The sequence below is a fragment of the Telmatherina bonti genome, assembly GCF_933228915.1.
Source record: "Telmatherina bonti genome assembly, chromosome: 3".
Taxonomy (NCBI): domain Eukaryota; kingdom Metazoa; phylum Chordata; class Actinopteri; order Atheriniformes; family Telmatherinidae; genus Telmatherina; species Telmatherina bonti.
This window is the reverse complement of record NC_136621.1, coordinates 37,057,502-37,081,296: the sequence shown is the minus strand read 5'-3', so window position 1 is coordinate 37,081,296 and position 23,795 is coordinate 37,057,502. Positions and strand designations below refer to the sequence as shown.

At 41.0% G+C, this 23,795-nt stretch overlaps 1 protein-coding gene across 1 annotated transcript in view; it reads right to left on the bottom strand.

Annotated features, from left to right (window-relative positions):
- Positions 1-3,962: 3,962 nt before the first annotated feature.
- The window catches only part of palm3 (paralemmin 3), a 39,120-nt gene continuing 19,287 nt past the window's right edge, over positions 3,963-23,795 (bottom strand). The window contains exons 2-8 of the mRNA XM_079265103.1: positions 17,454-17,506; positions 14,857-14,937; positions 10,468-10,598; positions 8,958-9,021; positions 7,984-8,014; positions 7,551-7,601; positions 3,963-5,447 (exon numbers count right to left, since the gene is read on the bottom strand). Of these exons, the coding sequence (XP_079121229.1) occupies positions 4,573-5,447; positions 7,551-7,601; positions 7,984-8,014; positions 8,958-9,021; positions 10,468-10,598; positions 14,857-14,937; positions 17,454-17,498 (1,278 nt within the window). The 5' untranslated portion in view covers positions 17,499-17,506 and the 3' untranslated portion in view covers positions 3,963-4,572. The remainder of the gene's footprint in view (positions 5,448-7,550; positions 7,602-7,983; positions 8,015-8,957; positions 9,022-10,467; positions 10,599-14,856; positions 14,938-17,453; positions 17,507-23,795) is intronic.

The following is a 23,795-nucleotide window of genomic DNA, read 5'->3' as shown; positions in this document are numbered from 1 at the left end:
CTGCATGTGTCTCGATCACATGCAACAAAATCAGAATCAGAAAAAAAGATTTATATGAAAAACATTATTATTTGCAAAAGCATATTCTAAAAATCATTTCTAAATCTTTGGTTTCTGTGAAGATACACACGAAGCTTTTACAGATGTAACAGGTCAAAAATCCACCAGAGATGAGAGACAGCGTCACAGTGAGCAAGTTCAAAACAAACTCTTAACAATTTGCATCTTTAAACTACTTTAGAATCATAAGTGGAATCATTTAGTGTATTATCTTCCATACAGATGTTTATCCACGTCTGCTGGCATGCGACTGGAAGAGCCCCACCCCCCTCCCTTCCCTTTAACCAGCCTTTTCTGCTCCGTTTAGCTGGACTCCTCTGGACACAGATCTTTGGTTGGATCTAGCAGAATTAGTGGGGGCATGTTCAGACACTCCAGCTGAGCAGCAAACATCTCGATCTCAGACTTTTCCAGCTGTTTCCTCCTGCTGAGCAGGTGGACATCGCGTGTTTTGTAACCCGGGGCTTCTATATCCACCGCCAACAGCAGACAGTCTGGACAGGGGGAGTTAAAGAAAGAGCTGGTGAAGTTGAAGTTGCCCAGCATCATCTTCAGGATGGGGCTTCCAAGTGAGACGTTGCGGCGATGATACTGGCACTCGTCTCCGTAACGCATGCTTTGGGTGTATGAAGAGTTGCTCAGATCAATCGTTACTCTGTCACTTCTTTTAAAATCTTCTGCAGAAGCAGGATCTTTCACACTGCCTGCGACTAACACCCACCTGCCCAACAAATGCTGGGTGTCAGGCTTGTCAAAGGGCCGGATCAGCTTTTCACAGTCCACTGGAGCTGAATGTCCCACAGACATGAGACAGAGAACAGGGACAAACACAGCAAACATGTCTCCGGATCGGTGCTGGATTGCTGCACGGATCTTTTTCTCTGTGTCTGGTAAAGAGGACCTCATAAGTCTCTATTTGTAGCATTTTAATGTTATGTAACTCTGGTTATTTCAGAGATAACAAGTCCAAACCCAAAGGTACACGACCGCATTGTGAAACAGAGCAGGTTGTCAAACTGGGCTTCGGCTGCTTACTTCAAAAAAATTATTTGGGATTTTTATCAGAGCTTTCAAAATAAAACCATTAATGCAGAACTAAATCTGTGAACTTAGCTTCTTAATGTAACCCAAAAAATTTAGAAAGAAATGTCCTTTTAGAAATGTGAATTTTCTTTTATCTCATGAAATTAGCGTTTTGTTACAGTGGTGAGCCGAATCCTCTAGAAACCACTTTATCCTCTTTATTTATGAAGATTCTGACAGTTTTCCAGCCTTACACACACACCACAGAACGACATATTTCATGTATCACATGATTAATCACATGGTCAGCAGGGGGTGGTGGGCTGCTTTGGAACTAAACTCATCAGTTTCACTCAATGTCAGTGTTTTCTAATAAAAGCATGAACAGCTGTACTGCGTATAAAGACTGGTACCAGATATGATGCGCTGCTGGACCCACCCCCACCTGCTGCCTTGCACTCAGACCCCCAAAACACCAGAAACTGAAGCTGCTTTGTTTGTTTTGACGTAGAAACACCTTCTGCCACATAGAAAACAAAGTGAGAGCATCTCTTCTCATATTTTGTGGGTCTCTGCACAAATTGAGGACACAGATTTGCGTTTGAAGGCCAAAGCAAACAAACCGTGAGGTGGATGCAGGAGGCATGCATCTCATCCTTTTGATCATGTGAAGACCAGCAGCCACCTCCTGTTTAGTCGTACGAGGCAGAAACCATTCTTTGAAACCGCTTTGATGTTGAGTGGGACACACCGAAATCTCAGCTCAGTGGGACTGATTTTATAGTACAGGACACGCAACTGCTTCCCTTTCCCCCCACGGACCCCCGGTGTCGGCCATGGAGCTACCATAGGAGCTGGTAGAGACACCGACACTCTTAATATTTGCATGAAAATATTATGCAATAATATGGACTCAGAACATCTCTCAACATTTTTCTTTTAAATTTGGTTTCATTTCTATCTTTTATGTTTCAGATCAGTTTCCAAAGAAATGCGTTTAAGACAAAGTGATTTATGATTTATTCAAAACTGGAAACGGCTGCTGACGATAAACAATGAACCAGAGCAGCAACAAGAATCAAGTTCAAATAGTATTTTTAGGCATTTTGTTCCTAACAGCCTTTTGCAAAGACACCTATTGCCTTCATTTCTTTATTAGCATTTATTAAAAAGATACGTTTGACAGAAATAAATCACTATTTTTGCAGAGATGATTCCCAAAGGCTTCAGATTTGGCAAATCGCAGCATGCTGTGTCCTCAAAGAAATGAGAGAAAACTGGTGCAACAAGCCTTCAAATCTCTGGAAGATAAACAGGATCCGAGCTGGATTTTTATTTTTTTTTAGAAGTCTGACACAGGAAAGGAAGAGATGCAAGTAGATCTTAAGCTGATCGGACAATTATTCAGTGGAAATGGTCTCTATGGAAGCATGGATTTAGAGAAGCCAGTCTTTAAAAGAAAAAAAAAAAAGGTTGAGGGATGTGAAATGATACCAGAAGGAACAGAATAAAACTGACAGCAGGTCTCAGGAGGGACAACCCCCCCCCCCCAGGATTTTGCTACAGCAGTGTGGGATCATCTGGACACAATGAAATGACACTAAGTTTAAAGAGCTTCAAGAACTTCCTGAGTTCCTGAAAACTAAAATAAACAACAAGAAAACTTGTCTAAACGCTCTTCACTGGCTTCAGGTCGCAGCTCGCATCAAATTCAAAGCTTTGCTTCTGGTTTACAAAACAATAACTGAAACGGCTCCTGTCTACCTTCACTCCCTAATCCAGACCGACACTCCCTCTCCACAGCTACGTTCCACCAGTAAAAGACGCCTCGTGTTACCACCACAACGTGGGACTAAATCACCAGCCAGACTCTTTTCCTCTGTTGTGCCACGATGGTGGAATGATCTCCCAAACTCTGTCCGCTCTGCAGAGTCCCTGTCTACTTTTAAGAGCAAGCTGAAGACTCAGCTCTTCAAGCAGCACTTCAACACTTACTATAGCTGTATTTATTGGAAAGTTGGAGAACTTAGCCCAGTTCTTTGCAACAAACCTTATGGTATTAATTCTTCGTATTGTAACATAGGTGACATTATATGGTGGGAAGGGAGTAAGCGTAAACAAAAACAAAACAAACAAACAAACAAAAAAAGCCTGTAGCACTTCATGGAAGGACCTGCGTCCAAGTGGACAGTCCACTAGCACCTTCCTACCATGTCCTCTACTGTTTGATTTCACGCTTGTGTTGTTCTCACTCATATGTAAGTCGCTTTGGATAAAAGCGTCTGCTAAATGACTGTAGAATAGAATAGAATAGAATAGAATAGAATAAAAGATGGTTCGGACTGTTGAAGAATGAAGGTCGTCACACCAAACATGGAAACATGTGAAATATACAAACTGAAATATGCTGGATTTCCATTTCTGCTTGTACGTTTCAGTAAATCAGTTTACTGAAACTTCTGATAAAAACATCTAAAATGTTCTGAACTTTGAGAAAATTTAGTCTTAAAACCCACTTTAAACAACAACAAAGCAGGTTGGACCAGGGCTGGATGTGGCAGCTCATCGCCGTCTTCCCCAGATTAACGTGGAGCAGCGTCAGCGTTGCTTTCCCAAATATCCCATAAAAAAGGTGAATTCTGAATTTAGATCTGAGTTGCCGGAGCGAAACGGTCCCGATGAGTCCCGCAGTTCATTCCATCATCACGCCGGGGTTCAGGAGCACAGTTCAGCGTTGGAGACAAACACCGTGTGGGTCGACTGGTTTTACCACAAAGTCAGTTTAATCATCGTTCAGCAACCATGTTAAAGCTAAAAATGTTGTTTACAGTATTTACATCCATACACAAAAGTCTGGACCTCCTCTAAAGCACGTGTGGTAAAAGTTCATACTTCAGCTCATTAAAAATGATTTCTACTTTAAAACAGGGGTAAAACGTTCAGGATCTACTTTCTGGTTAAACAGAATTTCTGGTAAAAATGTTAAAAACCATGAAAATAATCCTGCTTTAAAGTCATGAAAATAAATGAATGTTGTCCACAAACCTGGCCAGAGCTGCACACCTCTCAGGCTAAATGTAACAAAAGTCAACAGGTTATCTTCAATCAGCACAAGTTCAACTTTAATGGTTTCTGCTTCTGAACGGCTGGCTTTACGTGGACTTGCTGACTCATCAGAAAATGGTGCCAAACGAGACTCAGTCCATCTTGTAGGAAGACATTTTATTCTGCTGTGCTTTGTTGTGATGAGATCCGTGAGGCGCATAAATCCAGAGTTCAGCCAATAAGAACCCTTTGGAGTTGGACAGTTTGCTTCCTGGGGATGAGGACGTCTCAGGAGTACCAGGATTGTTAGCTGAGGATGAGGATGAGGATGAGGATGGTGTAGGAAAGGGAATCATCTTGCTGACTTGAAACTAAAATGTAAAAGAGGTGATGACATGTGCAGACAGGAGAGGCTGCGAGGAAACGGATGGACAGACGGGAAGTTTACATGACAGAGCAGCACTGGCAGCTTTTGTGTTTGGGTGACTCTGAATCCCCTCCTGGACCAGGTCTGGAAGGGTTTTGTGCCTTTGTGCTTGCTGGGCTGTTTGCTGACTCTGCCTTTGTGTTGGAGGCGGCGGCTTTCTGTAGAAGCGGCTCCTGCTCGCCTGGTCCTTCCGCCGTGGTCTGCTGGTCTTGTGGATCGGTCAGAGGGACCTCCTGGAACTGCTCGGGCAGGCGGGTCGGTTCCTCTACTTTTAACTCCGCCTCCGCTCCCTCTGATGATGCTGTAGCTTCAGCCTCTACCGGAGGACTTCCAGAGGAAGGCGGCGCCTCGGTGTAAACCTGCACCACAGCGACGGCGGCGCCCTCTGCAGGCGACTGAACGGAGTTTGGATCTTCTGAGTTTCCATCTCGGCCGTCAGCTGCAGCGCTGCTGGACTTTGTGTCACCTTCTTCAGCTGCTGCACTCTTTCCCATTTCTGTTAAAGTTTCTGGAGCAGCTTCGGCTTGAGCTTCCTCCTCCACGGCATCTTCCGTCTCTTTGCCCGTCTCTGGATGTGGCAGAAGGGTTTTGTCCGACTGCAGTGACTCCTGCTGGTCCTGCTGGGATGAAAACTCCTCGGCTGCATCGTCTCCTTCGTCTGTGACGATCACACATTCTGCTCTCATCACCAGAGTCCCCTCCTCTTCCTCGTCATGAATCGCATCACTGGGAACCCGACCCGACTCGTCCTCGGTAACATCCGACTCTGACGTCCCGCTGACCTCGGTCGCTGTGATTGGTCCGTTTGTGCTGTGATTGCCGTTGGTCAGGACGACAGTCGTTTTAACAGCAGGTGGATTCTGGTTTACTTTCCCTTCACTGTCGTGTGTTTCTACAGAAAATAAATAATTGAATAACAAAGTGAACAAACAATTCCTAATCATGAATATTCCATGCAATCAACACTTCATTTTCAGGGAAATTTGCTGCAAATATGTCACAACTTCAAGCAGCTTCATGTGTGAAGAACAGGAATCAACGTCGCCACACAGAACCGTGGGACGGATTTAGGAGAACCCACATTCTGTTCCCAGGATCTGAACGGAGGTCGTCGTCTCGGCATCTTTCTCTTATTTGGAATATCTGAAGAGAAGTTAATAGCGGTGGGAAAATCGAATGGAAAAATCGAAAATCGGGATTTGTTTTGCTTCAAAATTTTAAAATCGATTTTTTGTTAAAACCTTGATTTTTTTTTTCAAATAAATAAATAAAATCCATTATAAAGTATTTGTCATTTTTATTGTTTTTATTGATCTTTTACTCGTCTTCTTGGGCATTATAGCAGCAGAATGATGGTCTGGCTACTGGGTTGTTTTTTCCTGATTCAAATCAAGAAAAATGACGAGCAAAAAAAAGTTTGACACATTGTTTTTGTTTTTAATCTACAAAAATCAGCAATATTAAAATCGAATCGGCACCCAAAAAATTGGAATCAAATCGGGACAGAAGCATATTGTTACGGCCCTAGAAGTTAATCTTTCCTGAAGTTGCGTACTTGGTTGCAGCAGCAGCAGCTCGGTGATAAGTGCTCAGGTTTTCAGGACTTCTGAGATCAGTGGACTTCTGCCAGACCACGTGGTTCTGGCCGACCATGGAGTAGATAAAAAAGGACCATTTAGGCTTTGTGAGTGTAGAAGTAAAGATTTCTGCATTTACAGTGTCGGATGATGAACAGGATGTTGAGTTAACAGGTGAGGTCAGGGTTAGTCCCAACGTCTCCCTGCTTACACACACCTGACCTGATCCATGCGGGTTTTGGCATCATAATGACTCAGCTTCTCCTGGGAGTTTAACTCAGAACTGCGTGTTTTTAACAAAGCGTACTGATAGAAGTAGACAGTTGGTTCTCCAAAGTCCTGATGATGTGGAGTCTCCGTTGCACCGCAGCTGAATATGTTATTGCACATGAAGGTTAATATTTGATCTCTACCAGATAACCAGCTGATAATGAGGCTGTTTTGGCTCCAGATAAACTGTATGGCAACAACTTTGTAGGATAAAGGTTTGAAAAGTAAAAATATGTGACTATGTTCAGTCACCACAGCTCCTGTCCATCATGTCTCGCGGTTTTCCTGCCTGCAAGCTGGCCGACTCACTGCTGCGGCGGTCCTTCATGGACTGACCCAGACTACGCCGTGCTGGACAGCAGATCAGGCTTAAGGGGCTTAAAGGCCACTTTAACTCCAGCTTCCAGCAGCTGGAGCGCCGACTCGTCTGACGGCGTGTTGAGCTGCTGAACAAGGACCACCATTGCCAGCTGCAGTCTGAACGGAGTTGTTGGGGGGGGGGGGGGGGGGGGGGGGGGGGGCAGCAGATTAACTGGACAGGAAGCTGAATGAAACGGAGGAGGACTAGAACGTCTGTCTGGCCAGTTTTCAGGAAGGAAAATACAAACTGTAATTTCTCCACCTGCGGAGTGGAGAAACTACAGCGTGCCACTAAATGCAAACTGTAATCATCCAGTTTAAAAAAAATAAAAGCTACAATTTGGCTGGTTTATAAATAAATAGGTAGATTAAAGAGAAATCAACCCGTGAACTCTGTTTTTTCCTCGGTGTGTGTGACGAGTATTCTGACTGACGCGTCGATGCAGCAGCTGCACGCCAAAATCTAAAACTGCAAGACACGCACTTCAGTCCCTCTTTACATGAATTTAAATCCATCAAAGTACGTCCCGCTTTTGTCAACTCTATATAAAAGGCACGCTCGTCTTTATCATGGAAATGTCTTATGAAGAGTAGAAACAAACTATATTTGCAAGTAGACATGACACGTGTCGCGGTTTTTACAGCTTGGCACCAGATGATGAGTGGATACGATCAGATTTAACACCATGAGGAATGGAGATGGAAGACTTTTCATTGTCAGATCTAATAAATACTCTTCAGTATGTTTCTATCATACAATATGTTTTAGGCAGATACTCTACACCCACCTGATCTTGTTTCAGCGTTTTCTCCATTCTGCAAACCATCTTGTGTGATTCCTGAGGACAACATGTAAAACGGTCAACAGCTTGCATTGCAGTGACAACTGGATTATTAAAAACGCCACAGTTCTGAAGTTATGATATCTGTTTTAATTTTACAGCATGTTAGGAGGTAAAAGAAAAGGCAGAAATGATGGGATTAAATGAAACCAATGCAGATAAAGCCAGCATTAGAAGCATAGCTGCTGATGAGCAGTCAGAAAAGTGTGTCTGCATCAGACAGAAGAAAGATGGATGACGGGCTTCACTCAGCACTTCTTTTATTTTATGGATAATTGCATTGTCGCATTTTGATCTTTTCTGATTTTTCTAAAAAATATATCTAGATATTTGCATGTCTGATGTAATTTCAGGTTTAGTCTGATCTGATCCAGCTTACCTGCTTCAGGCTCAGCCACTTTCACCGCCTCCTGTTGGGTAAAAGGAAGAGGGGAGAAATCAACACAAACGGTAAAAGATGGTTAATGAGGCTTAGTTTAAAGAACAGGATCTAGAAGAACAATCTAGAAAACATTTAATTCTATAAAACATATTTCTCTCATGGTATTCAAATATCTATGTCTAAATTCGTAACCAGATCAGACAAGCACAGACCAAAGACCGTTTCCTCTTTGGTCAGTTCGATGGGTCAGAAGGATGAAAGAATCCAAACTTGTGCTTGGTCACAAGGGGGAGTGATTGAGCTGAAACAATCTATAAATAACACAACTTGTGTAAATACAAAAAGTGAGGTTTTTCTCTGCTGCTGCTTAGAAAAAGCAGATCCGGATAATGTTCTTCATCACATTAGATTTAAAGTGATGAAAGAGGGTGTGATGTTGAGTTTTTGAATATTCATTCGAACTTTAAAATGAATTATGCAAAGGAAAAATGGGGGAAAATTGTTCTTTATCACAGCTACCAAATGTAATCAGCTATCACACTTACAGCTATGAAAAATGGAATCTCAGGATAAGACCTAACGATAAGGAACCAAGCGGCCCGGGAAGACACCGGAGAGCAGGGCAGACAACTACTCTGCACTATGTGGGGTCATGGGAGGGAAAACATTTGGAGGTGAAACCATGATTCAGGAGCGGATCAAGCGCGGCACTGTTTATGTAACAGGACTGCTTGCATTCATAAAGTTCCTGCTTCTCAACAGGAGCTGCAACATCAAAGGTGTTGTGAGAGAGGAAATGCATTATGCATGTCTGGGAGCCGTGGAGGAAAGATGGGCCAAATTTTCTGCCTAATGGAAGATGATGTAGCGAGCTTGTTCAACACATCTTCCAGCCCCCTCTGTGTCCACACGGTAAGCGAGTCTGAGTGTGTGTGTGTGTGTGTGTGTGCGCTTGTGTGCAAGTTGTGCACCTGTTGGTCATCTTCCTTCGGCTTTTCTTGCTCCTCTGCCATCAGCTCGCTCTCCGACGGCAGCCTGAGGAAGGCACAGCATCGCACGGCAAACATGGACATAGAACAAAGAAACACATCAAATCCAGCCTAACGGTGAATTCTACATTTATAATATTGAGCGCATTATTTCATTTTTCATAATAATTATTAATCATTTCATTGAGTGCTTACTTCTAATTATAGACTCTTTGAAATAAAATCACAGGGAAAACTTTGACTGCTGCTTAGCAACTGTGCAAACTGAGGCCGCTCCATTATGGAAATATGTAGAACGATTATGTTTGTTCTGTTGTGAAATAATGATGACTGACTGCACCGAGGCAGACCATACACCCAGCATCGCCTCTCCTTTGGGGTTTTTGTTTATTTACTCAACACTTTTCACTCTTCCGCTGGTATTCCTCCTCATATGGCCAACATTCAAAATGGCTAAATCTATCAGAGTGGCTTTATCTGCTGCTTATCCCTGATCACAATGTTCAGCTGAATGCTCATTTCCATTTTGGCAGTCTGTATCTGTAAATCCCCCAGGATCTTAGCTCTCTCATTGTGACGGGATCTTACACCCTGCTGTTCGGTGCTGGATTGTCTCAGCGGTCCCTTAGCACGGCCTTCACCTGGGATCCTGTCTGGTGTGGTAGATCTGGGGCCTCTATTGCTCTTCTACTTGCTTCTGTGCTGCTATGATTAATGCCTCTATGTGGTCCTTCAGTCCTGACAAAGTCTGGTCTGGTATTTAATCAATATCTTATAAAAAATTAACAACTTATAGTAAAAATTGAAGATTTCTTACTTTCTACTTTTTTGTATGCTCAATCAACACAGATGTTAACGTCCCCAGTCTGAGGAGGGCCGGTGTGTTGTGTTAAGCACACATAATGTAAAAAAAACAGAATTTTTTAAGACAGTGGTGCTTATTTCTACACATCAAACCTACTGTGAGTGCTTTGGGATGAGGAAAAGACCTACAGCAGCACTGCTACTCGTTGAGAAGAGTAAGAACGATACGCGCTTTCATGTCAGTCTCCGAGAACCCCCATAAAAAGTCACTAGATTTGCTGGAGGGGTCTGAATACTTGCTAAATATAGAAACCGAGTAGTTAACAGTGTAGAGCAGTGGTGGATTCTACTGGAGTCTTTGCCCAGAAGAGCCTCTGTAAGCGGCAGGAATGCACATGTAATTTGTAATACCATTTTAACAACAAACTTTTTCTGCCAATGTCACTGTTTTTGTCATGTTTTGGAGCCAAATTGAAATTCAATACATTTCACAGCAATAATACAGGCTGAATCTCGCTCTGGAAGCTCTGTAGCTGAAGAACTAAAAAGCATTGATAAGTGGAATACATGATGTATAACAACAGCTAATATTATATTAATAAAAAAAATGGAAATACAGCTAAAACATGCAAATACACATATAACACACACACACACACACACACAGAATAAAACAGAGTGGATGTACTTGTCGTCAGTGTGCTTTTCCATATCCTGTTCGTGGGTGCTCCATGAAGGGGAATTGGAGCCCAGGGAGTTTGAGGAGGTCGGGGACAATGGTGGTCCTTCCATCAGCCACTTATCTCTCAAAGATTTTCGCTGGAGACGAAAGGAGTGTTAGTCAGCCTTCACATTAACATTGTGCAACTGTAATATCATAATATTACTCCTGCCTTTTGATCAATAACCTGTTTACCAGTTTGTGGTATTCTTCACATCATCTCATATGTACTCAAAATATACAGTTGTGCTCATATTTATTCATACCCTTTCATTAAAAAAGGAAAAAAACAGCTGCCTGTAAAATAAGCTGAAATTGACTAAAGTAATAATAAATAAAAATTTTATGAAAATCATTCTATTATTTTCTAATTTTGGTTCAATAGAAATATTTTTTTAAAAAGCAAACAAATAAGATAATTTATTACATATTACATCACTCATGAACTAATATTTAGTTGAACAATCCTTTAATGTTTCCGCTCCAGTCAGGTGTTTTCTGTTCCTCTCAGTCAGACTTCTGCACCTGTTGACAGGTATTTTGTCCCACTGTTCAACAGACAAGTGCTCTAATTTTTCTTTCTTAATTCTGAAGAAAATTTCTTGATTTAATCTCAATTAAATGAAAAAACAGTCTCATATATTACTAAATTATATTTTTGCAAATATATTGCCTTTTTAAAGTCTCCAGTTATTGTAAATTCAGCCTTTTCTTTAATGGAAGGGGATGAATACATATGAGCACAACTGTAACAATTAAGATTAACTTTCAGTTTATGACATTTTTACAAAAACAGATGAAAAATGACTCCAATAAGCAGAGTACCTACTGTAGGAAAGATTCAGCAAAGATAAATGCAGCCTGACGTTAATCTTTTCTGTAGATTAGCAAACTAGACTTAGCCAACAGTTAACTGTAGCTGCTAACAGCTGGTTGCTACTAGCAACAGGGTGGCCAACTGAAAATAACCGCCCAGGAAAACAATGGAGAACAAGTCTCACTACAAAATGGCACCGTAAAATGTTTTATTTTCCATTTTTCTCAAAATTAGGCCATAATTTACCAAGTAAACAGAAACTCCATTAAAAAAAAAAACACGAGACAGTGCAGTCAATCACCGTGGGAACAGTGGGATTAGTGGGAACACCACTCTCCAAAGGTATTGTCTGGATAGTTCTGCTTTTGTTTGGTGAAAATGTTTGCCAAACTAACCCAGCTGGCCCTTATAATATGCCAAAAGAAATGACACGAGTATCTATTATAATAAACCAGAGCAATGATGTTATTTTCAATTGTTGATCAAAGCATTGCGTCATACCCCCCCCAAAAAAACCACAACAACAACAAAAAATGACCAAATGTGCGATGCAGTCTAAAACATTGCATGTTAAATCATGTTAGTACAGAAAGTGAGCAACGGTATCACTGTTACCATGGTAACAAGACAAACAGGTGAGGATAACTACATGCCTTCCCTGTTTCATTTTGGTTTATTCAGGCATCGTAACAGACACTGGGAATATATCATCTGAGGCTTAGGTGTCACTAGACACAAAGAACACACATGAACCATGTTATGTAACAATTTTTTAACTTATTTAATATTTTTAGGACTTTTTTTCCCCTCGAAACAGACCAACGGTTAAACATATTGATAATGTAATATTTGATAACGATGGAAACTGGAACATATCAGCAGAAATTGAATCATTCTGCAAGATAAACAAAAGACGGATCCAACGCTGGATCACTTTCCTACCTCCACACAGCAAACTGGTTTGGTACTAAATCTGGGAACCTTGTCTTCATTTAACTTACAAATCCAAGGATGCTCACATACATTATGGTATGCTAATCAGCAGGCCAAGTTTGTGCCAAAATCCTATATCTTGCTCATTCTGACCCAGTTTAATAAGATAAACCAGTTATTTTTAAATGAATTCTGTTTTATTTTCATTTTATCACAAATATGCAGCATTAAAAATTATTAAATCATTTGTAGAAAATTTAATTTAATCTTGGAATTTGACCTTTTGTTGAGTGTAAATGAACAGAAATGTAATTTTCTTGTGTAGGTTTTACAGAATACAAAACATGACCTTGTGAGGGTCAGCATGCAGGGCCTGGTTAAAAAATAGCAATGTTTTACTTTAAGGTGGACAAAACCCAATGAGTTGGTTAAAAAACTAAATAATTAGACAATTACAGCAGCGAGTACTCTTAGGACCACACAATTGTTAAAAATGTAAAGAAAATGGGTAAAAAAAGAGGTAAAAAAAAAAAAAAGGAGGCAAGCACAAATAATTAGCCCCTTTCTACAGTTTTTCCTTTTGTCTCAATACTTTTACATTCTTTAGTGACTAGATTTGACCCTGAGAACAATTATAATGATAGTGGATACAGCTACATACGTTAATTCTGAATGATTTAATTTCGATATATTAATTCCAAATTAAAAAACATCATGAAACCGTACCCACTGTTCTGTTAACGAGGCAAAAGCTGATCACGGTTTACATCAACTTGCTTCACAAACTGGCAGATTTTTAGATTTATTTTCTCGCAACATTTAATCTAACCTTTCTATTGTCAAGTGACAGAAGTGGCTGTGTCTGGAGTAATTGTTTAACAATTTTTCTTTTTCATCTCTCCAAAAGTGTTTTTTGTTGTTTGTTTATTTTGTCCCAAAACAGGTTTTTCTTAATCAAGAAGAGAATTTTGATTCTTGACATTTTTTGTTGTAATATTGTTTGAATAAATTTCCTTTCCTTTAGACAGCAGTCACTTGCCTTAACACCTTTTTGGATCATATGTGAGAACACTGAAGACTAAGTGGACATCTTGTCATCACACAACCCCCCAAACATACCAGTCCCAACAAATGTTATTTTTTGTTAATCTTCACAGCACGGAATAAAGGAGAAAAAAAGCCGGTTGTGTTGTCTGTTGTTGTCGTAAACAACAAAATACAAGAGAACTGTATCAATATTGTTTTTTTAAAGCAGGAAAGGTGCTATAGAAATAAAGTTTGATTTGAATACAATGACAGAAACTATGGAAAATACATTTTATGAGAACATTTAATGATGCAGTGGTTCTCTTTTTAATGTGAGGAGAGGAAAACAGTGGCTGCAGGATGACGTAGAAGACGTGACAGCCGCGGTGCAACGAGCTGACCTTGGCTGAAGTGCTTGTTTCAGCGAGCATCTGTGCCTTTAAAGTGCCTTTGAGTCAAACACGTAACTCTACAAAAGATGTCACATAGCTCACTGGCATGCAAAATACTAACTTAATTAGTCTTTTTGGTTGATCAAATCTAGAATAAATATAATGTTGCTTTTTAAAGTGCAATATAAATAAAGTGCAGTTGGAGAATAAAAAGCAAAACACCATATTTATCCGTCAATGTGAATGAAAGTTGAACACAAATCACTCAGAATAGTGAAGTTTGCTCCCACTGTGTAAACCCAAGCTTTGCATGAGCTGCTCCCCTCAAGCCTATGGCCCCACTCTTCTAAAATTTGGCAACCATTAGTCAGTAACTACCTACTTACTGTAACTATAAGCGTCACAATACCATCTCTGTCTGCTCATGCAGCTCAGAACAAGACTGGCTCTGTTCCCTTTGCTGGGCCTTTCGCTAACAGGACCCAGCCCTCTCTGCACCTCCCTGCAGGTCAGCAGCCGCATGCAAGTTGCTCCCACCCCCCGATCGCATATCTGCATCTACTCTGCAGTAATACTCAATGTCAAAGATAATGAATTCACTAAAGCTGTGGCGATAAGACTTCCCATGAGAGCAAGAGCCTGAATTATCATTTAATCTAGAGCCTGTAGCAACTTCTCATTTTGAAATTGTGTTTCATATTCAGATCATTGTGGACTCATCCACAAACAAAGATGATGTGGAAAACATACATGTATACCTGCATGCTTTAAAACAGGGAGAAAAGAAAAAAAAAGCACTTTTCCTGGTTATATTTCACACAGTTTGAGGAATGTGCCTCAGGGCGGCAAAACCCCGTGGAGTAGGAAGTGGGAACGCCAGTCTGGAAGTGATGGGAAAACAATGGAGCTGTGACTTTCAGAGTGTAAACACTCGCATTAAAATTGCTTTCAGCAAAGGAAGGCTTGCCTTTAGGCTTCCAAGAGAGTAGCAGAACCCAGAAATGTGTCAGGTTGGACCTCCAGGTTCTGTGTGCATCATGTTCTACGTTTAAAGGAACAAATCCGCATGCTTGCAAGCTACAGTGAGGTTGTAGAGGATTTCAGATGAGTGAAATAAAGTGTGGATGTGTTGATGAGTCTGTCTGTGTAGGCTGAGTAAGGTGGGATCATCTGGAGTGTGTTTGAGACCTTGAGCTGCTGTAGTCTCAGCTTCTCATCTTCCATTTCTCTTCTGGCTTTCTCCTGCTCTTCCTGCAGCCGACGCTTCTCCTGACAGAAGAAGAAAAAGAGGAATGAAAGGAAGTGGAGCAGAGAGGATGATTAGTGCTTTTTTTTTTTTTAATAGAGAAAAAAAAGGTGATGAACTCTGATTAACAGACCATCATAAGAGAGCTGACGCTTTGTAAATGGATAAAAACAAAACAAGCAAGTTGTACGACGTCACTGGAAAACGGAAACGAGGACATGGAGCTGCCTTGAAAAATAACTACCCGCCCCTTGCAGTTTTCTTATTTTGTGACTTACAACCTTGAAAATGGATTTCAGGAGGGGTTGAATTATTTGATCAGCAAAACATGACTTCAGCTTTGAAAATAACGAAATGAAAATGAAGTGAGACACAAACTATGAAGTAGACGTCCTTCTGAAGCCATTTCTGCTGCAACTCTCAAGTCTAAGTCCATAAATCCTGCACATTTGCTTTTGTCCTTTCCATTAAAAACAACCCCTTCCAGTTTTAAATTAACCTAGGAGGCACAGCACAGACTCACATTGATATTTCAGGTTTGGTTATAAGACATGTAAATGTGTCTCTTCATAGCTTGTGTGCTGCTTAAGTAATAAACTATAATATACTATGAAGAACTGGCCTGTTTTCAGCACCATCAGTGACTCTTTTGGAGCATGATGCTGCCACCGCCGTGCTTCCTAGTGGGAAGGATGTTTTCCAGTTTAACATATTTGGTGGATTTGCAGCAAATTCAGACCAAAACATTTGATTTCAGTCTCATCATACCTGACTACATCTTTCCACATAAATGAGTTTGCAAAGGCCTTTTTTTTTTTTTTAAAGGGTACTGCTCACGATGGTCTAATGGTGTAAGTCTCCAATCTCTGCTGCAGAGATCTGCAGCTCCATCAGGGTTACCTTTGACTGCTTTGTATCCTCTTGGATTCCTGCTGTCCCTGTGTGGCCCCTAGCTTTTTATGTTCTGCCCTTTCATGGAGAATATTTACTGTTGCCATATTATTTAATAAACATGGATTTAATAGTCATGCAAGCAACATAGTTTTCAAATAATCTTGTTCTTTCATGCAATCTTCAGCAGTACTTCCACAGACCTGGCTGATGAGCTGCTAGGCCTTTGCTTAACTGATTATCTGATATGTTGCAGACTAAGTCTTTCACAACCAACATTCAGCTCTAATACTGACATCTGAAGGTAACTGGCCATGTGTATGAACTGTTAGCGTGTAGGTTATATAAAGCAGGTTTCATGCATAGAAAACTTGGTGTGACAATGTGCAAGGTAAACCTGCCTAATGCATTTATTAAAATACAAGAGCTAATTTCTCTCAGTTGTTAGTGTCAAATTACAGAGCAGTCCCTCTTCGCACAAACCCCACAAACATTTCTCACTACATTTACTGTGTTGTGTATAAAATCTGAATTATCCAGTTGTAAACACAATTAATTTGGTTATGTGGGAGTTTAAAGTTCCCTGCAACATCAACCTCAAGGTTTTAGCAACAGTGATGCAGTCACCTGAGTACCCCCACAACGCAGTCGTCCATGTCTGCCATCTGCTCTGTCCATCCACTTAAATGTCAGACCACTTTTGGAAAATTTGAGCAACTATGTGCTGGTCTGAATTAACATTAACTGATGCTTTGTGACACTCAGCTACTAAGTGTGTTTTCTTTTGTTGTTGTTGTTGTTACAAATGCCATAGAAAAAGAAAAAAGGGAAGAAAAAAAAACACCACATAATTTATTTTTGACTTTTACCTTCGTCAGTAAAACCCTAAGAAGAGGGGGGTCCAGCTCCGGTCCTCAGAGGCGACAAGCCCGCAGGTTTTCCATGTATCCCTGCTCAAACACACCCGACTCAATTAATGAGTTGTTGTAAGGACGTTAGTAGACAGTTAGATGAATTTGGTTCAGGTGTGTTGAAGCAGGAAGACATAAAAAACCTGCAGGACAGCCGCTCATAAGGGACGACTTTGGACACGCCTGCCTGAGAAGTTCCCGTGTTTTAATGCAACGAGGTTTGTGACTGTGGTTCGGAGGAAACGTGGAAGGCGCTACTGGTTCATGCATGTTTGCTTCATTTGATTACTAAAAGAAAGGGGTACAGATTCCAGATTTTATAAATGCATCTATTTATCTGTCTGTTTGGTTATCTAGGTACACACATATGCACATCTTTTTTTCTTTTCAGCAACTCTTAAATGTTTCTGAGGGTTTTTAATTGGATCATTTTATGTGGGAACATGACATAACATCTCAAAACATTTAATTACAGGTTGTAAGATGACGAAGACTGTTAGTACTTTTCCAAGATGATGTTGTGGGAACGTAAAGCAAAACTCCATTCCCCACAATCCTGCAGTCATCATGGCAATCTGGTGTTGTTTTCTCAGGAAGGGGGACACCTTGCTCATCACACTGCTCACTCAATAAAGTATTTATGAGATGCGGACCGCTTCATGAGCGCAACTTAGACTCTTCACCTCCTCTTATAATGTGTCTGCTGTGTGCATGTGTGTGTGTGTTTCTGTACTCACAGCAATGGCTTCCAGTCGTTGTTTGTACTTCTCTGCCTCATCCATCGCAGCACCTATCACACAACCAGACAGCGTCGAGTGTTAAGAGCTCTGAGGTTAAACAGAAATGACAAAAGTAAACTGAATCCATTTACTCATAGTTTCCTGTGGTCACCTGTTTACAGTAAACCAGATGAAAATTTAGAAATAAACCCCATTTCCTTTCAGTGATATGTCAGTTTTATCTTTTTTTGTTTTATTTTGTCCTTGTAAATAAAGGAGGGGAATGAAATAGTTCCAAAGTGAAGAAGACCATATCACACATTAGCTTTAGATGCATTTCCGTCATGTGTTTGTGAGCAGAGATTTAGTTGTAAAACTACACATAACTTAACATATGAGGCCTGTGGAGAGCCAGTCCTGCAACAGAGGACACGGAAGCAGCAGATGAGCAGCGACAAGATCAGAGTCAAAGCTTTTAACTTGTTCTGTGAACGGCAGGACGTACCCCGAGCTTCTCTGAACCACACTTCTCACTAAAAGATGCTTCCCCCAGCCACCATTAAGCTTTTTGTTAGTGTGTGTGTGTGTCATGATACAGCCTGAGGCATCTCCAAGAAAGTGAGCAGAAACAATATTTGTTTTCCCTGCAGCTGATGGTAAATAGGACAATATTTGAGTTCCTCAAAACTTGGAGCTGCATGACTGTTGAGTGCAGCCATACATAGAGGCAAGCACATAGCAACACGGTCATTAGCGAGTTCCTGGCAACAAAGACCGTAACTCTGCTTTTACTACAAAGTCTTCCTTCTTAAGCCCCTCTCGAGAAAAACACTTATTTTTGGCACACGTGTAATTTGTCGCTCGGCATGTTCCATAAAAAAAAGAACAAGTAAAATCATTACTGTGGAAACTGTGCTACTGGCATTTGGAGGTTATGACAGCAGCAGTCTGGTTACCGACAGTCCTGTGTTGCATTTAAAGAGCCGTGCCTTAAATGCAAACCCAGTCTCACACACACACATGCAAAAAAAAACCCCCAGCAACATCAAGCTATGACAGCGTAACCGCCTTCTTTTACTAAATGCCACGCTGTCACAACTACTTCCACCAAACCCCATCAAGCAGCTTATAAAGACACGCCAGACACACGCAAAACTTTCCACATACATTCCCTGTAAAACCGCATTTCTGAGGACACCAGTACAAAAAAAACAGGACTTTTTAACAAATTACAAACATTTAAAAATGAATAAACGGAAATAAAATGAATGGACAAGCTTTAACACATCAGCGCTTTGTCACCTCACCTTTTTATTATACAAACTTTAGAAAACGAGAGCTCTCATTCCTCCCCAGAGCAAACTCAAGCAGCTCAAGTTATTGTTGCATCTCCAGAACGGCAGATATTTCAAGGCCTGAGGGGGTGTTAGTTATCATCGTACGAAACTTCATCTTTGACGCCAGAAAGATTGGATCTGGCATCGTCAAGGTGTGGAGTGGGCAGTGGGAGGTCACGGGGGAAAAGACACCACATAGAATTATATAAACAGGATCACATGCTTTAAATGAAAAGAAAGGATGAAAGAAGAAGAGAGACGAGGAAGAATTTTAATGGGGAATCAATCTCCAACATGCCTTTCATTTTACTCATCTACAAAGCAAAGATGTGAGAGGAGAGATGCGCAGGAACGTGCGAGTGAATGTATATATAGGTTATATAAAAAGACGAGGTGAACAGACAATGCACTGTAAAAGAACAACAGAGCCAGAGAGAGACAAGAATCTTTTTGTGGAAGGTTTCTGAGTGACTGAAGGTGCAGTGACAGCTTACTGTATAAGCCTCTGTGGAGAGTAGAGGCTTGTGTCTCATCAGAGCTCCAGGAGAACGCCTAGAATAGCAGCGTGAGTTAAACAAGCAAACACAAACCGAGGCTTTGATGAGGAGCTATTGAGGAGCTCCCTGTAGACGCACACTGACTTCAATAATTAAGTGTGATACAGGAGGGTGAAGAAGGGAGGGCTGACACAGTCAAAAAGTTAAGAAACAGGGAAAGTTGATTGTGGTTGGACTGATGCAGCAGGGAAAAGAAAGATGGGAGGGGGGGGTAAGGTGGCATCAAGTCGGCATTGGATCAGATCACCACAGTGTCAACACGTCAGGGATGAGCTGTGACACCAAAATATGTACAAACTCTGGACATGACAAGACAAGTCAGGAAATCAGAGAGGACACAGCGAGTTCTGCTGTTTCCTATGAGAGCAAGCAAACTCAGATAAGTTTGCTTCCAGCACTGTCACAGATTTGGACCTTAGAATATATAGAAAGATTAACGTAGCCTCCGTGACGTCACCCGTAGGTTTCTGAAGAGCTGAATTGAAGCTTGGTGGGCGGTTCCTACCATCGCCACCTTGGCAGGGGCATGCGTGTCGTCTCTTTCAGAAAATACAAATATGGGCAAAGAGGTGGAGCTCATGGGGGGACTGTGAGCGTCATGGTGGATGATTGACATCGAACTGTAGCTAAGAGCTAACCCGGAGATAACGGGAGCTAACCAGCTAACGGAGGTAAGCGGGCTAAAGCTAAGTCACGTTGTTAACCGGCTAAAAACCACGGTTGTTCTACGTTCTTCTTACTTGAAGCGGGAGATCGGGTACCTGTCAATCAAAAGGAAACGCCCCTAAATATGTTTTAGAGAATTTAGAGATTAAATTACTTTTAAACGGGCGAATTTGAGAAAAATGAATTCCCCCCGCAGTTGTCATGAAGGTAAACCTGACCTATTAAACCTAAAATGGATTTTTGAACCAGGCTGTAAACATGTTTATTCCTGCCGTGAAGTTGGTCTTTTTAACATGGGAGTCTATGGGGATTTGCTGTTTTGCAGCCCCTAGTGGATGAAGGGGGAACTGCAGTTTTTGGCACTTCCGCATAGGCTTCACTTTTAACCGCCGGAGGCTCCGCCCATCTTTCATATACGGTCTATGGTTTGGACAGGAGGACACGTCAACATAACCTGAACCTTTCCAATGTTATAAACCACATTTCTTAGCATGCATTCATTAATTATTTATTTATGATTGTCAAGCAAATTAAGCACCAAACCGTTTCAGTATGTGTGGCTTCGGCCTTCAACTGGACCATCCAACCCCCCCCTACGTGTAATTTTGCTAGTCAGGGTAAGAGGGCATGGTAAGGATTTAGTTCAGGCTCAGACAGCTTTTCCAGGTATCCCTGCAGGAACACACCTGACTCAGGCTCTGACAAGCTCTGCACATGTCTGCTAAATACTGATTTGAATCAGGTGTGCTGCAGCAGGGACACCTGGAAACCCTTCAGGACACTGGCCTTCGAAGACCAGGATTGGTGTTTTAGTAATTCTCAAGTAGAATCACAAACAACTTGATGGTGAGATTTACCAGCAAAGCGGACTGAGCTATGACAAAGGCTCGAGTGAAGCTTCATCAAATAATCCATCTTTTATATGGATTCATCCATAAAACACTCAACACAGCCTCTGAGAAGCTCTAGAGGTGGACAGAAACTAAATCTTTTATATAAAACCACTCGCATCAACATTTTTACACTCAGTTTTTGCTTCCACTTATAAAGCAACAACGTTTTATTTCCCACCGTATGTATCGAATGATAAAGAACACTGTAAATGCATTTCAGGATGGAGTAACCAGTTGTAAAAAATGGAAGCCCAAAGAGAATGCTGTGTTTTGGACGTTGATTTTGATGTGGATCAACAACTGAATGCAAACCATCTTTATAATTGGCCTAAAACATCTAAACATGACACACGAGTAGCCCTTCTGGCTGAGCAGGCAACCCATGTGGAAACACTATGTTCTGCAATGCTGCTGGCCAGGTTCAAGTCCTGTCATGCAGCCCATCGTTGCATGTAATCCCCACTCTCTCTCTCTCTCTCTCTCTCTCTTTCTCTCTGCCCGCTTACCGATAAGCCACTCAAAAACAAAAGCCACAAACACCCCCAAATACCTTTTTATTAAAAAAAAAAACAAAAAAAACACTGAATTGCGACAGCAGGCTAACAAATGATGAACACAGCGACAGAGCTGCAGAGCACCTAACAGAAGCAGAAACGGATCAAAAAAGGTTGTCAATACAGCCTAACACTTAGCAAAGGAAGAGCTGCATGAAGCACATTCATAGATCATGTTTGATAACAGAAACATACTTTCAATATTTTATTTATTTATTTGTTTATTTATTTGAAGTTAGAAGAAGGATGTTCATGTCATGCATACTGAATAAGGTTGAAACAATTTGTCAACTAAGTAGACAACGTTGAGAATGAAAATTCGTCGACGCGAAATTTCATTGTCGACGCTTTGCGTTATAAATGCCCATAACGGCTTTGCTAATAAAACGCTGCGCCAGCCAACTTAACGCCATTTACCAACCACGGCTTTTCAGACCGTATAAGAACACTAAACACCAAGCAAACGACGCAAAGCACCACAGGAAGAGCTGGGGGCAGTTTTATCATTTTGTGCAGCATCTTTGCTTAAACAACGAAGAAGAAAAAGACGGCGGTGCAACCTATTTCCAAAGTTTGGGGATATTTCACGCTAAACAAAGTGTCAAACAGGTGAAATGTGTCATCTGCCACGCAGACTTGGCGTACCACGGCAGGACGACAGTCATGCATGAGCATCTGGAAGGAAAGCACCCCAGAGTCATGGTTTCCAGCATTCCTGATGGCAAAGTTAGCATTAGCGAGTAGCGATGTGCTGTTGTTACCTCTGCCAAAAAGCTTCTGTTTTTACCGCCGTTTATCTGTTTGTGTTCAAGATAACTCAAAAAGTTATGGAGAGATTTTCATGAGATTTTCAGGAGTTGTTGGAAATGTGAAAAGGAAGAAGTGATTTAACGTTGGTGGTGATCCAGATCACCGTTTGGATTCAGGAATGTTTTAAAGGATTTAGGCGCTTGTTTACCTACAAAACAGTCTTTTTAAAGATGTAAATAATCATTTCAATGCAATTCTACAAAAATTAAGATGTTAAAATATTTTATTTATTTTGTTTTCCTTTTGAGGCAAATTCTGTACAGCTTGGATATGACACTTTAGCTAAGTTTGAATGTTTCAAAATAAACTAGTAGTAAGCTGTTAAGCTTAAATTTAATATTCAACTGGTTCAGGAGTCGTTCTTTTAACTTACTAAAGGACATTATGTTGTGACTGACGGGGAATAAGGATGACGTTCATATGACGCAAATGAAGAGAGCGGGGTAAAACATACTGGAGCCTGTAAAAAGACCTGGAAGCACAGATGGTGGGCGGGACAGAAATAATCGCAATTAATCGAAAAAAAGTATTTACAAATCAGTCGACTACTAAAATAATCATTAGTTGCAGCCCTAATCCTGAACAAATTAAACAGTAAAATAAGAGCATTCAAAATTAAGGTACATGTATTGTGAGTATAATAAACTAAAAAATAATACTGTCTGATATAAAAATAAGAATCATTCTTATTAACATGAATTCCCTGATTTTAGCCGTAGATCTTTGTATCTAAAGTGTGAATCTTCACACCAACTCCCACACTCATGTTGTGGTAAGAAAGCTCAGTCATGCACAAATGTGGAGTGAGATTGGACAAAAACTGCAATGAACTCTCACCTCTGCTAAATCACACTAAATCATATTTATTTCTAAGGCAGAAAAAAAAAAAGTAAAAACAATACAATATGGCATCTGGCCATGAACACAGCTTTGCTACTAGTGTTTCACTTGAGCGTGAAGCACCTGTTACATGGAAGCCCACATTATTTCCACCATAAAAGGTTTGGTTTTCCAGGCAGCAATTTGTGTCCTACACAAAAACCTGCAGTGTTAGTATGTTATAGGCTGCCTGACCTCAGTGCTATGACAACCTCCCCCAACAGCACATCTCCCACACTCCCTCACCCTCCCCATTTCCCATTCACACTTAGTCACGCACTGGACCAAAAAACACAATGGTCAAAGACAAAAGAGAGGCAGCAGCCGGACGAATGGTGGATGTAAGAAGACATTAGAATTAGTGCAGTAAAGATAAGTTATTTTAAATAATCCAATGGACATTTTGCACAGTTACAGTTAAGAAAGAGAAAAAAGAAGAAGAAAGAAAATAACTCATTTTTTTAAATAGTTTTAGCAACGGTTCATCTCAGACTTTTATCCAACAGAACAGTTCAAGTGCTGGTTTAAGCCAAAACCCCATGAGATCCAGTTTTGTCAGTTTCAACCACCAAAGTCCTGGATCTGGTCCAAGAAAACTGGTGCCAGAGTCACATATATCAGAGGCTGGGGGCAGGGTTATGGAGTTCATGAACAATCCAGAGCT